The sequence below is a fragment of the Camponotus vicinus genome, unplaced genomic scaffold, assembly GCF_025532165.1.
Source record: "Camponotus vicinus isolate PSW18456_S1 unplaced genomic scaffold, iyCamVici1.0 SCAF_13, whole genome shotgun sequence".
Lineage (NCBI taxonomy): Eukaryota > Metazoa > Arthropoda > Insecta > Hymenoptera > Formicidae > Camponotus > Camponotus vicinus.
Window position 1 is genome coordinate 14,792,768 of NW_028141949.1, and position 15,671 is coordinate 14,808,438.

Genomic DNA, 15,671 nt, shown 5'->3' on the forward strand with positions numbered 1-15,671 from the left:
CGTTGCCCGTATAAGGAAGATATTAATTAATATCTAGTATTATTATATAGTATTAACGATTTTTCGAAATAATTTCTAAGATGTATATGTTTTTCAATGTTTTGTTTTCCAAAATCGTTTTTATAATATCATCTCAATCAAATATAGAGGTAATATTCAATTTTTTAAAATCATAGATAATATTTAAAAAATTTTTCAATTTTCTGCGTCTTCCTTGTATATTAAAAATGATAAAATTTCGCAAGAATTAAAGCATACTGTTACGTTCCTGAGTTCGGCGTTAAAAATCATTACCTAACGCGTTTTGTTAAAGGAAGAGCAGAGAAGAGAGTTTCGAGCGAGCTGTCAGACGGTTCGGACGCGTTTCCGGATGGCTCCGACTATTTGCGTATTTTAATTACGTGTTTCGTATTTTGTGTTATTGTATTGTGCTGCGTTGTGCTTTATGAAAGTTCTTGTTATTTTTTAATAAAGTGTTTTTTTATTTCGCGAGAGTGCTGCGAGTGTCACACGCTTCGATTATGATCCGCGAGTGTAACAATACTTTTATAAAAAGAAGATTATATTATTTCACAATATGATATAATTATTAAAAGATCAGTTTTCTGACTAATATAGAAGTATCGAATGACTGATACATCCGGTTACATCTGGCAGACACGCTGGACCTTTAGGAGATAAAGTACAAAAAATTCCGTTTCGAATATCTAAGACTGTCTCTACTTGCTAGCCTAAGGACATCGGTAACATTCAACCGTTTCCGAAGGTCCAGGCAATGAAGTGTATAGGGAAAACAAGCAGAACTGGTCTTTGGTGCACACGCGATATTAAAATACGCCATCAGCTTGATCGCAAATCGCAATAATAATTCTATCCCAACCATTGCAATCGGTTTTATTTATCGAGTAAAAAATTGTCCTTGAGATTACCAATGCAAATTTCTAAGAATCAAATGTCATTAGAGCTTGCGAACAATCGCTCTTACCCCAATGAGAATATATATATTGAAATCACTAAGCGAGTGTGTCTCTCTCTCTTATATAAACTTAAATCACGAATTAAGAAATATAATAGTGGATTGTTGAAACATTTAGAAAACAGACGCAGGAAAAGGTGGATATCTTCCTGTTGTGCTGTCCTGTTGTCGTGATTCTTACAGTCATTTTCCACTGTCCCTTTGTCCATTAATGCTAATACAGAAGTTGCTTTTGAGTAATGAAATAATTCAAGTAATTTAGACATTGTCTTGAATAATGCACTACAATTCCCATGGTAAAAATTATATGTTAAAAGAAAAGTTGCAACTTCGAATTTTATTTTACTAACAAATTAATCGATACTTTGTATCATTATATATATATAATATTGGAACAAATTATTTATACATCAAGTCACATGGTATTGCCTTGTAATTTGAATTTAAACGAATAGCGAATATGCATAGATAATGCTAAAAAGAGAGAAAGTTACGCAAGATTCGGTCGCGATTGCGATCAAGGTGAAAGTCTTCGAGCTTGGTAGAGCGAGTCTCGTAAATCACAGGCAATGTCGCGTTGAAGAATGTCCTTTAACGACGAGGAATCTTTCTTAGCTCGAGGATAATCGCGTGCTTCATGGTAGACTGATGATACGCTTCTCGTCCTTCTTCACGGAAAGGTCCAGCAGCGATATGGATCGTTCCTGGCGATCTGCTCGCCACAATGTATAAATATTTATCTCGCAAATCCCCGAGACTTTTTAATACAATTTAATATACAATTATCTCGCTTTATATCCAGCGAGCGCAATCGCGAGTCAAATGCACGCCTTTCAAGCGGATTAATTCTAGTCACGTTGAATCATAGGAGCTAAAATTTTTATCCCAGCAATCTAACGGAGAATATCGCACATGAGAAATATTATCTTTTATACAAAGTAAATGACTGCCTAACGAACTACATATTTTGAAATATCTTTTATTTTAAATTCCTTCTAGGATTCTAGGTATTCAATAAGATCTTATTAATGTTGTAAAATTATTAAGCGTTTTTAATATTAATATTAATATACAGAATAAGATGTAATTTACAACTTTAGCAAGACTGTAGATAGAATTTTTTATAGAAAAATAAATCGAAAATATGTAAATTATATCAATTATATAAATTATATAAAATTATATAAATTATATAAATTATATAAATTATATAAAAATATATAAAATATATAAATTATAAAAATATGTAAATTATATAATTTATATAAAGTAAATTTTTTATACGAAATTTTATTCTCGAGAAAAAAAATTTTTAAATTATCCTTCTACATTTTTAAATCATTTTTACGCGAAGATTAATATTCTCTAGATATCTCACGAATTACGAATAATCTCATTCTGTATGTAGATTACAATAGTATATATATATATATATATATATATATATATATATATTTATATTATTTCGAATTTATTAACGAAATATATTTTTTCCAAGAATATTTAATGATATGTATGTTTGTACCGGGAAATAATTTAGTTAAAAAGAATGAATATTTTATATGCTAAAATATTTTACAAAACTCTTTATGTAATAAATTTTTAATATGTTAAATCACACGTATTTTAGATTACTTTGTTAAAGCTTTTTTATCTAATTATAAATTCTCTCCTGAGAAACTAAAGATACGGAACTTTAACGATGTTACGATTGCATTTTTTTTACGAACGTAAGACGCTTTCACTGAAATATGTAAGATATATCGAATTCTTTTGTAACAGAACATACGTGTAGTAAGTATGATGCGAGAAAAAGATAATGTAACGAAATATACATTTAATTAGATTATATACTGACTTGATGTATGACAGGTGGAAAGAAAGGATTTGATTTATTAATTGGTCACTTTCGAGATAATTGTATGTTTAAGGTAAAAAGAAACGATATTGTGTGAAGAGTGTTACCTTGCATGAAGATTATTATTGCATTAAAAATTAATATAGCGTTATTTATTCTAAATCAGTATCAGGAGCTATTAATATACAAATAATACAATATTATAAAATAAATGTCCGCAATTGTTATTACCATAATTTTGTTACTAATAAATACATGAAAATAAAATACAAAATAAACGAAAATAAAAATCCTGCCATAATAATATATTTATTGCTCGTTCGATAAAAAGATGACGCAAGCTTCCTGATCTATGTACGATGTATTAAAAGGAGCCATGGAGTATTCGATCACAATTCTTGTGATTTGTTTGAAGGTTGAAAATCATTAATATACTGCTTGTATAGATTATGTCATGGAGGAGAGATCGTGCACAAAATCGAGCCAAGTAAACGTCGAGCTCCTTCCTCGAGAGGACTTTCCGCGTTAGCTCCGGGGTGAATCAGTCCTTTATGCCGAGCTCTCTCAGGGTCAACCACTTTCGGTGCAGTATATACCTCGCACGGTTTATATGTACACACATACTCGCAAACACACGCTCGTCCGTTCCGAGCGTGCCTACAGGGTGTCTTGAAAATCGCCGCATATATAGCCAACAGTCAAGTACTTCTAGCTAGCTAGATATCGGACTGACTCACCGCGCTAGCTTCTTCGAGAGTCGCATCCTTTAGAAGGATAAGAATCAAATTCGTGCGGCCAGAAATTCGTGTTGCTCGAACGAGTGGATGCATAAAACGAATCTATGAAGAATCTTGGAAATTGTGTTCCTATGCGAGGAAAATACGTCGAAGTAATATTTTTTTCTAAATTATATGATTATTTCTAAATTATATGATTTTTTCTAAATTATATTATTATATGATTTAATGAATCATATAATAGCTAAGCGATTTCAGATCTAATTAAGAAATTGATTAATTATAAACATGAAGCAGGTAGACACAAGAAATGTAGAAAATCTAGAAAAAATTTATTATATTGAAAAAGAATCAAATTATCGATGTGTGTCCTTGTTATTCTTCAATATCTTATGCTCATCATTAGTATACTTTTTGTAAACAAATTAGACTTATATGTTGTATTATATGTTGTATTATATAACGATACGATGCATGCATTCTGAATCGCCTGAATTCTGTACATAACTATACATAATAGTGCAATAAGAGAAAAAGATCGCGTGCGCATTAAGCAACGAGAAAAAAACAAGATGGGAATTACCGCCTTAAAAGCTCATTAGAGCTAGCACGATTTATTTATTTCTTAAAGGTTTGAAGAGATTCATTCCAAGTGGTTGCTTCGAGAGGAATGACGATGCTTTCCATAGTTCCTATGGCGGTTAAAAGGGACTAAGTCTCATTGTTTCTTTTCTCTGACGGCAGATCCCGTCAGTTTATTGGCTCGACGCTGTTCAAAGTCGAAAAAATAATCCAAATAGACTTTGCCGCGCGAAAGATTGAGGGATTGAGAATGGTGGGAGGTTCGCAGGAAACGCATGAAGAACAAGGGGAAGAAAGAAAGAGAGAGAGAGAGAGAGAGAGAGAGAGAGAGAGAGAGATAGAAAGAAATAGAGACAGAGACGAACGTATAGCGTATAGCGAATTCGTCTTTGCCAACGTGGCGGAGGATGTTTCTCACGAAATTTCTCATCGCGATTCACTCACTGCTGATTCACTCCTGACATCCCGAACCCAGCCGAAACAATTCAGCGAGATGCGATCAAACCGCAAACATCTTCCTTCTTTTTCAACAGTCTCGCGCCGCGATTGAGTCAGCGTTAAGACGTAATTGATTTTTGCATTCGGCGAACGGGTTCGATAAATCGTGAGGATATCGATAGAACAAGCCGACAAAACATCTCTCTCTCTCTCTCTCTCTCACACACACACACTCATGTGCACATATATACATACATAATTCTCATATTTCTCTCTTTCGTTTCGTGCGAAAAAATACAAGTCCGTTTCCTTACCGCTGACATCATTGATGGCATGATTCGCACATTAATTCGATAACCAAAATTCTATGGTAATTTTAATGAAAATTAAGTTTACTCAATAATTCGTAGTTTGATCAACATTGATGAAAGAACCTGCAGAACATCTAGAAGAAATTTCGACAAGCAAGACCAATTAAATTAAAATCAAATTAACTTTATAACGAATGGAAATCAGTCTCTTAAAAAATTTATGAATTTATTTTATTATAAATCCATTAAATTTATTACATATCCATTTAATGAAATGAATAATCTAATAATAACAAAGATAATAATAAGATTATTTCGAAGACAACTCGATTTTCTCAAAAATATAAATTGACAAAATAAATAATTGCCGCGATAAATAATAACGTGATTTGATTACAGAAACGAGACGCATGACAGACGATATCAGGCGAGCGTTATTAGGTGAGAGCTCAGTAGCTTTTGGCGACACGATCGAGAGATGTCGGATGCCGCTGGCACGGACAATCCGGCGTTCGCCAGCGAGGACGAATGCGGTTCCAAGGCGGAGAACGGCGGTCAGCAGCGAGAAGTGACCTTGGATCAGGATCGCAAATCCTCCTCGGCGGATTGCGCGCCGCTAGAAAATGGCCAGCGATCCTTCATCTCTCAGCACTACGTTGAGCCTATCAAAGCGAACTCGGAGCCCTGTTTTAAGACGGAAACGAGGATCGAGTTGCCAGCCGAGAATACGGACAAGAGCGTATCGGAGCCCAAGCTCAATGGCGTCCACGGAAACGGAAATAACAACGACGCCAGTTTCCTCAACAATAGCACTACGAGCGTGCAAGTCAACGGTAAATTCAAATGTACTCTGATAAGCCTCTGCCATATTGACGCTCGAGCATAAGCATACGCTTGTTATACAAGCGAGTATTTACGAGCTTGAAATATGAAGCAACGGCATAAGAAAAAATTAAGTTTGCACATTTTTAAAAGAGATATGTAATATGGGTAGAAAAGAAACGGCCTGGAAATTGCCTCGGAAGAATTGATCGACTTTCTTGAAATTATTATTTTATCCTTTAGAATGATTTCAGCAGGTAAAACTTTCGTTTTGATTACCGTTATTGATATCGGTTTATCGAGAAAAAGTCAAGGAGAAACCTCAGGAAATATCGCACGTGGATATTTTTCATTGAATTTCTTGACACGCGCCGCACTAATCTATCTAATATCATATCTTCTTTCCACCTCATGATATTTAATTTTCCATACGTGTGTATTTGATAATCGGCAATAATAGCAACTTTTCACATAACTACAGGTATATCGTCTTATTTAAATTTAATCGAATTATTAATCACTTCTTTTTTTACATTAATTATTAATTATTTTTTATATTTTCCTAATTAACGTGGTTTCCATACTTCATATAAGTTTGCCTTCCTCTCGTTATTCCATTTGAAAATATTTGATCCTTAGCCTCATTAGTATTTCGAGGAATGCAGTTTCTCTGCTGTTTCGCTATGCAATCGGAAAATGCAAACCGGTTGTATTCTACGTACGGATATATCTCAATAGAGTAAACGGTTTCCCGTTTTCTGCAGAATCTGGAAAGAAGGAACAGATCGAGGCCGTAAACCTGGAACTGGTCTCGATGAGGCCATACACGGGTAACAATATTCAAACGAAAGGTCAGGAAGCCTGCGAGGTGCCAGCTGATCCTTACGAGGAATACTTTGTGCCGGTTAACGAGCATCGAAAGTACATCAGGTAACGAGTTGTTTGTCGAAGAAAACGAGTCTCTGCGCTTACGCATTTTCGTTTTTCCTTTTCTCTCTGTCTCTTAACTCTTATTAACCGTTTTTCGTGACTACCGTTTACCAGCCCGGCGTGCGTAAATTCTTCCGAATGTTAGAAACAGAAAACACGGTAACAACGACAAAAAGAAAAAGAGAGGAATGTACAGTTTACAACCTTCGTCCTCTAAGTACATACTTATATCAAGTTAATAATTATTATCAGGATTATTTCTCTTTCTAAATTAATAAAAAAACTTTTCATCATTGTTGTGAAATTTTTATCATTAAATATACTTCTAATTAAAAATAGTTTTTATCTGAATTAATAAATATTAATTCAAATGAAAAATATCATATGTAAAAATATATAAACTACACTACGCAAAAACTACTTATGCGCTGTGCATAGATTAAAAATGCTAAAGCTACATCTTATAAAAGGTAATAACAAATTCGTCTTAATTATCTACTTTAGCACAAACCACACTGTGAGGCATTTATCATATAACAAACGTTTGGGATGTAAAATAGAGATATATTTCCTAGAGAGGCGTATCATCGCGTGTATCTTCTGTTCTGTGGTGTGAGAAAGTCACGCGATAGAGATGCCTTAGCGGCGTTTTTAGCTCCAGCAGATAGTACAGTATAGCTTGGCCGCTACTGATTGAAAAGTCTCATATCGATAGAGAGTTAGACGGTGTTTTCTGTTGTCACGGTACTTAGCAGGGGTCCCGAGGCCGAGGTTGAAACGACCGTGGCTGGAGTGCGTTTTGATTTGGGCCCGGGTGTCGGCCGCGAGGGACTCAGCCTGAGAGACCCTGCCGCCGGACTGGTCGACTATTCCCACTGGCTGACAGCCCTCAGGTACTTGACGGTTACTTTCGAGGATGAAAGAAAGCTGGGAAAAAAACTCTTAGCGGAATATACTTAGGTGTTTCTTATGGGCACGCGGTCGCGCAATTAACACGCTTACGCTACCGCTCTTCCCTGTTGAATTGGATATGTATGGTTCCCCGTAAAGATTGTACATCCAAGAATTCATAGGAAATGAAAACTTCACATGAAATAAAGAGATGAGACAATTTCGACTGAATGTAAGATTAACCGATGAGGTTGATGAGGTTTAATCCCAAAAATAACATCAGCTACAAAGATTAAATCTCGCATCGTCTTATTATTATTTTCCATAATCAGATATTGAAATGAGAAAATGCGCGATAATTTACACGTTACATAGAAAATATGATCAAGAACTAGGCATTCGTGAAGGAAATTAAACTGAGGTATGACGTATCAAGGAAGCTTCTAATCTTATTGGCTGGTTACTGATGGAGGTTGCTAAGAATCGCGCTGTACAAAATATGCTTTCTGGGTTTAGACAAGGAAAACATTTAAATGCACGCGATGAATATTCGCTATATTTCTACGTGGCATCGAAATTGTGTTACAGAGGTGAAAAGCTTTACGTCACGAAAGACAAAAGGTCCAAAAATTCGTACTGGAAACAATTACTCTGCGGATTCACAATATTGGGGGTGGTGATCGCCATGATTATCATTGTTTTGGCTGCAAGTAAGATTTTCTGTCATTCTTTTATTTGTATAAATTTTGTTTTTCTGAAAATTTAGAGATCTATTATATATTTATTAGAGATGTTTTTATAGAGATATATATCTATATATTTATTAGAAATCTAATTTATAATAAATTTAATTATATACATATATATTCTTTTTAAAATATTAAATAAAATTGTTGGAAATTCTTTATTTTAGCTGGTGTAATCTTTACACAAGATCCTACGGAAAATGTAGAAGAAAGCACTCGTCAATTTGACATAAATACAGCTGAAAATAAAGAATATGTAAAAGATCCGCCATCAAGTCCACCACCTTTAACCTCGACTTTTCCACCATGGCCTACGACTGACGAAACGCTGTATCAAATTATACCGGATGCTTTAAATGGAATCCTGCGATTGGACGATTTCAATTGGAGTGATGATTTGAGCGATCCCAAGTCACGAGTGTATCGTGAAACAACTGCTGAGATAGAAGAGCATCTAGGAAACATTCTTCAGCGAGAGAACAGCAAGTCCATAATCAAAGTGTATAATATCAGTAATGAAGGTGAAATAAAATTCAGAATAAGTCATCCGCCTATGGATACTCCTGCGGAGAATCAAGAATATATCGAAAAGGCACTACGAAAAAACAGTAATATGATTGGACAGTATCATTTGAGCAGACTTCAAGTAGTAAAGCTTATTGATCAGTGTGAACACGGCAATCTCCAGTGCGCCGAAAGTTGTAAATATGACTATTCCAAGGGTATATTCATGTGTACCTGCAGTCCAGAAAAGATGCTGGATCAGGATGGTAAAGCTTGTGTCGATAACGACTTGAGTAATGTCGAAATGGACGATATAATACCGCAATCCAGCACGGAGTCAATTCATGATTTTGTTCAAGGTAGAAGCAGAGATCCAAATACGGCACAGTTCGAAATCAGACATTCCAATACGTGGGAAAATCCGGATCTCAAAACGGGATTAGCAGGTACGGAAACATCCACGTTGGAATCTAGAATAGAACACGATCATCAACTTGAGCAAAAATCGATATATCAATCCGAATCTACACCGACAACAAAACGCATTTTCGAAGATGATTATTTCAATTGGAATCACAAACATTCGCATCATTCGATGGATACCATCTTTGAAGAGCCTGCTGTTGAGCCAAAATCTACAGCTGAACCAGAACCTATAGCTGAACCAGAGCCTGCGGCTGAACCAGAGCCTGCAGCTGAACCAGAGCCTGCAGCTGAACCAGAGCCTGCAGCTGAACCAGAGCCTGCAGCTGAAGCAGAGCCGACAGCTCAACCAGAACCTACAGCTGAACCAGAGCCTACAGTTGAACTCACCGCCGAGCCAGAGCCTGCTACTGAAGCAGAACCTACTGTTAAATTAATTGTTCCGCCAGAATTTAAGCCTACATCAGAGCCTGTATCAGAGTCGATATCAGAATTTTCTACAAAACCAGAAATTGTTCCTAAAATCGAATCTGTTACTGTTACAGAAGCTATCACTGAAAAAGAAACTACCACGGAACCAGTATCTATCACAGAACCAACAGCAACAACTATCGATGACGCAGATGATGTAATATCGAAAACAGAATCACATTATCTAATGTCGACAGAATCACATTTGGAATCAAATACCGAAATATCTAATCAATCGGGATCTATTATTAAATCAGTTTTAGATGATGCGAATACAACTGACTTATCTAAATCTCTTACAGATTTATTACGTGAAAATAATAATCCCGAAATTGATGAATCTTCGATTACAACTATAAAGAGTAGTGAAAATCCGATAGATGATGATATATATAAAGTAATACCTTTAACATTAACAAAACTTAACAAAAATAAATCTATAGATACAAACGATAATGTGGAAATTAAAACGGAATTAACGACAATGCAGTCTTATACCAACAAAGACGATAAAATTAATGAAAGTACGACCATTGAAGCAAGTTTTACTACTTTAAATTATGAAGATTTAAAACAGGATAGTGATATTATATCAAACAAGTCTCGAAATGAAAATTCAAATACAGAACAATTTACGCAAAATCCTGGTCTTCAGGAAGAAAAAGAAAATGAGTCTACTACAGAAATAAATCTTAATGTAAATTTGAGCGATGGCTCTACTATTATTAAAGAATTCGATTCAACTACTATGTCAATTATATCAATAGAGAACAGAACAGAATCAATAACGAGAACCACGCTCAATGATAAATATTTTCATACAATAGAAATAAATGATGTAGGTAATAGAAATCAAGAAATGTATAATAATTCTAAGGTACACGAGACGACCATGATACCAGAAACTACCTCTACTGACATGTCCACTCAATCGATATCTAATTATTCAAAAGAACACGTACCCGAAATTACGTTACAATCTGATACGCAAGATTCGAATGAGAAAAATGTCATCGAACATATGCCGACAACAATCTTTCCTAAAGTACCGAAAGATTTTGTCCACAACGTCGAGCCACTAAAAGAACCTATCGCGAAAGGACCACCAAAGGACGAGCACATCATGTCGATATCCGAGCAACCTGAAGAAATACACGCGATAATTCCACAACTCATCCCGGAACAAAGTGTACAATTCACACCAAACGAATCTCTGAAAACGGAAAACTCGACAGAAATAAATAATGGAGTCGTGATTAACGAAGAATTGAACACGAAAAAACCTGAAGAAGATGTATTTTCGATCGACTCATCTACAGTACGTAATGATAAAAATATCGTTTATACAAATAATAACGAATACATTCATCCTGATGAGGTTCAACATTCAACGAATCATCCTCTCCACCCGGAGATACTACCAGAAAACTCTGTAAATTTCGCAGGAAAATCTGACGTAAATGATGATCGACACATTGAAGATATGTCACCCTTTTTACCGGATACCCATAAGGAGAAAGAAAATGCAAGAAAAGCACCGCGATTGGATAAAGATGAACAGGACGTTCCTAATCCTTTCGAAACTCATATCGATGACGTTATAACACATCGGCCATTAATACATATTAATGCGGATGACATAAAGCGTAAATTGAATGAAACTGAAACTAAAGATTTATTAAATGATGTTAATTTGCATTCGATAAACAATGAAGAAAAATTAGATATTACAGAAGAAACTATAAAAACCATTAATACAACAGATGACGTTAAAAATATTATTAAGAATGATTTAAATATGAGCGAGATTATAAATAATACAAACATACTGCATCAAGATAATAATTTTTCAAAATCAGATAAAGATGAACAGGACATTTCTAATCCTCATATCGATGATGTAACGAAAAATGCTACAAATCAGAGAAAAAGCAATTCTTCCATTATGGAAGAGAACGACAATGAAGCATTGAAAGTGGTACCATTGACGATAGAAGATAAAGTAGTAGAGTCAATTCTCCAAACTGCAATGCAATCCGCAGATAACAAAACGTCAGAATCTGCTAAAGTTAATACCATTACCGAAAAGAAAGTAAAAGATCTTTCCTTGATAGAAAGTGGTACTACCAGCTTAGAAAAACCGGAAGAGAATGCTGTAGAAGACCAATACAACGACATTACGGATGAAAGTTTGTCAAAGGGATATCGACACGATAATATCGATAAGGACATTCCAATTAAAGTTGTGGAGGGATCGAAGAAAGCGATTTTGAATAACGTTGATGATTCTATAAAAACTTCTTACAATCGCGTCCCTTTAATTACACCTGAATTAATTACACCTGACAACGTAAAAGAAAGAAATGAGACGACAACACAAAGTTTATTAAATACGACAATTAAAGGCGCCTCGGAAAAACAGATGGAAGATGCCAGATTGACCACTCAAGAACCTGTGTTACCTATAGAAATCCAACAGGAAATGTCAACAACAATAGCGACCGATAAAACTGAGATTACTACTGTGCTCGATAATGATAAACGAGAGGAAAATAATACGGAACAACCGAACACTAATCGATCTGATGAAAAAGAAGTTGATAAAATAACGCAGATTACGACCACTCAATCCACGCTGGAGACAAAGACCACAGCTCAAATCCCGATCTTGCCCGAGGAACTGCAAACGACAGAGAATGACATCTTAACGACAACGTCAATGAGCGAAGAGAAGGAAATGAATCAAGAAGCTATTGATAAAACGAAGCCGCAAATTTCCACAGAGAATGTCAAGGATGAAACGAAAAAAAATATAACTGATGAGAAAGAGAATGTTGCCAGTGTCGAAACGGACATCGATGTAAACAATACATCGTCGGAAAAAAGCGTGACAGCGACTACGATGTACGAGAATAATATAACTGTAGGATCCGACCGGGAAATTGAACATAATGAAAATATTAATGATCCGAACAAAACGATCGAGAATTCGACGGAAAACGTGAAGATTGAGGCTACTCTTATGATGTCTACGACTGAAAAGAGTGTTATAAGCAGCACAGATAGAACTTCATCCAACGATGTCACCACCACGGAAGATGTCCGGCCAGTTACGGAAATGTTGGATGACACGCAGCCTGAAACAGAGTTTAATTACAGAATGTTATTCACCACGACGCCGAGATCGATATCGATCGTACCAGAACTCTCTGAAGAGTCACTTAAAGTGTTACCGTTGGAAAAGAGTCAAGAAAGCAAGAAAAAAGTAATCGACAAAAAGGGATTCGACAAGTACAAGTATAAAAAAGAAAAAGATCTGAGCTTGGAGGAACAAAGTGAGAATAATTCTTTGACGGAAAAATCGAGTTCGACAATTCTTTCTCAAACGGATTCGTCGAAAATAATTACCAAAAATTACGGTCAATCGAATGATAGTATAGTGAGCTCCGACTTGGATCCAAGCGTACTCCGATTTAACGTATTTGAGAAAGAAGATGATGAGAGCAAGAAGGTTTCGCCGATATTATTGAAGGATACGGAAAACGTTGACGAAAGTAGCGACATCGAAGATAAGGGAGTAATCACGAAACCTAAGAATTATCCCAGCTTCATACCAGTGTCGGAAGAGATAATAGAGTCGGTACCAGTCACAGAGCCATACATAGTAATGCGAAATTATACTCGTCCTACGATCGTGTCGACCAGTTTCGAAACAGAAGAGAGCACAGCGATGAACGAGACGGCAATCGAAGGTCGTACAAACGACCCAGAAACGGATCTCTCTCGCACCCACTTGAGAGCTGATGAAACGACTGGAGAACCTGTCACTTTTTTCTTGGACCAATTATTCGGCGACGCCGACGAAATAGATCGCTTTACGAAAGAGCCGTCCACGATCCGGTTGATCGTTGGTCCAACCACGCCATTGGACATGGATGTCGAGAGCGCGACTATCGTTGCTAGCACCAGCTTCTCGGGATCCATGCCTACTGCGATCCTTTCGAAATGCATCACGAGCCAATTTCAATGCGCCAACGGCACGTCTAGAAACGGTGCATACTGTATTCCATTATCCGCTAAATGCGACTCCAAGAATGACTGTTCCGATGGCTCAGACGAATTAAATTGCGAAGATTGCTCAGGTAACTTCCGCTGCAGCAGCGGAGAATGCCTGAAGAAACACTTTGTATGCAACAACATCGTGGACTGCGACGACGGTAGCGATGAGCGCGATTGCGAAAATTCAAAGTGCCAATCTGATGAATTCAGGTGTTCAAACGGTAAGTGACACGATCGAATTATGTAGATATTTCAAAATCAGTTAATGTTTTTTATTAGCAAATTCACTGATTAATTAAAATGATTAATTAATAATTTTTATAATTAAATTAAATTTTTAGAATGATAAGTAATTAAAAAAGGACACTTTTCATAAATTAAACTTTTTAGAAAATCATTTTTAGAGATTAATAAAACTATATTTTTCATTTAATTTCAAATAGAACTTATTTCAAATTTTAGTTTGAGTTTTAATTACAAAGGATATGTAATAAAAAATATTGAAACTTGTCAAAAATTATTTCTCTTCATTAGGAAAAAATTAGCTGCAAATTTTTCCAACAGAAAATCTGCTATTAAAAGCGTATTCGGTAATTTTGAAACACTCTATATGTATAAAAGAATGCATTAAATAATAAATAATAATCTTGAGTGACATGAGTAATTAAAATATTAAATATACGATTTGAAAAAATCGTGTGTTTTAAATGTAATTATAAAATTCAATTTTATAGGGAGATGCATTCCGACATCATGGGTATGTGACGGTCGATCCCACTGCGAAGAACATCGCGATGAATACAATTGCACCGAAAGCTGCCAAGATAATCAATATTTATGTCCAACGGAGAAATTGTGCATTCCACAAACGTGGCGTTGCAACGGAATTGACGACTGCGAAGGTGGGGAAGACGAGAAGCTGTGCGATTGCGGTCCAGATCAATTCAAATGTCAAACTGGTGGCTGCGTTTCCTCGAGCGAAATATGCGACGGAGTTAAAAATTGTCCAGATTATTCGGACGAATGGGGTTGTCTAATTAATATCACTGCGCAAACGAATATTAATATCGAAAATATGGCGAATGAATCGAGTGATGGCATGTCACTGTTGAAGATAAGGTATATTTACATCAAATACATGAATATAAATCGATTGTTCTTTTTTTAACTTCTAGATTATCTTTTCAAAGCTGCAAATTAACAAGATACTTAGAAAAATTCATAAATTATACTTAAGCATGCATGATTATGAATTTTCTCAAATAAAAACAAAGACTTGATTTATCGGATTGTCGGAATTAATTAATGAATACTTATTAATTAGATTTTAAAAAATCAAAGATTCTACAAACTGCAGGACTGATTACTAATCTCGGATTTTAAATCGTTTTATGATAAATTATGTTAACGTTATCATATATTTCTGCAGACAATATGACAACAATTATCGACTAGTCTGTTCGGATGGATGGAGCGAAGAATTTAGCGATTCCTATTGTCGGACTTTGGGATTCGCTGCAGCCGAGACGACTAAGAACGTCCCACTGTCTGCAGAAAAAGATCGGAGCGAGAAAATTCTAAGACTGAAAACGAATCCAAATCACCGTCTACCACTAGTCACGAATCTAGAGCAAGTAGAATTTTGCGTGTCGGGTAAAGTGCTGCAAGTATCGTGCCAAGAGTTTTCGTGCGGTCTACATCATGCTGAAGAACCGACCGTGAGATTAGCTGGTGGAACGCCAACCAGCGATGGACAATGGTCCAGCCTAGCTTTATTGAAGGAGTTGAAACATGGAACCGCTTGTACAGCCAGCATACTCGGTCCCATGCATGCTCTGGCCAGTTATTCTTGTACTTACAGGTAATTAAATGTATAATGAACATGTGATATGCTCATTGATGATGACATAAATCGTATTTAAT

At 35.7% G+C, this 15,671-nt stretch overlaps 1 protein-coding gene across 3 annotated transcripts in view; it reads left to right on the forward strand.

Annotated features, from left to right (window-relative positions):
- Positions 1–15,671, forward strand: part of LOC145963763 (uncharacterized) — a 39,636-nt gene that overhangs the window by 21,666 nt on the left and 2,299 nt on the right. For 2 of the 3 annotated variants that reach the window (XM_083085973.1, XM_083085974.1), the window contains 7 exons: positions 5,302–5,735; positions 6,489–6,654; positions 7,407–7,547; positions 8,134–8,255; positions 8,459–13,969; positions 14,483–14,867; positions 15,178–15,609. In XM_083085973.1, coding sequence (XP_082942099.1) covers positions 5,381–5,735; positions 6,489–6,654; positions 7,407–7,547; positions 8,134–8,255; positions 8,459–13,969; positions 14,483–14,867; positions 15,178–15,609 — 7,112 coding nt within the window. In that variant the 5' untranslated portion in view covers positions 5,302–5,380. The remainder of the gene's footprint in view (positions 1–5,301; positions 5,736–6,488; positions 6,655–7,406; positions 7,548–8,133; positions 8,256–8,458; positions 13,970–14,482; positions 14,868–15,177; positions 15,610–15,671) is intronic. The other variant, XM_083085975.1, reaches the window with a different exon arrangement.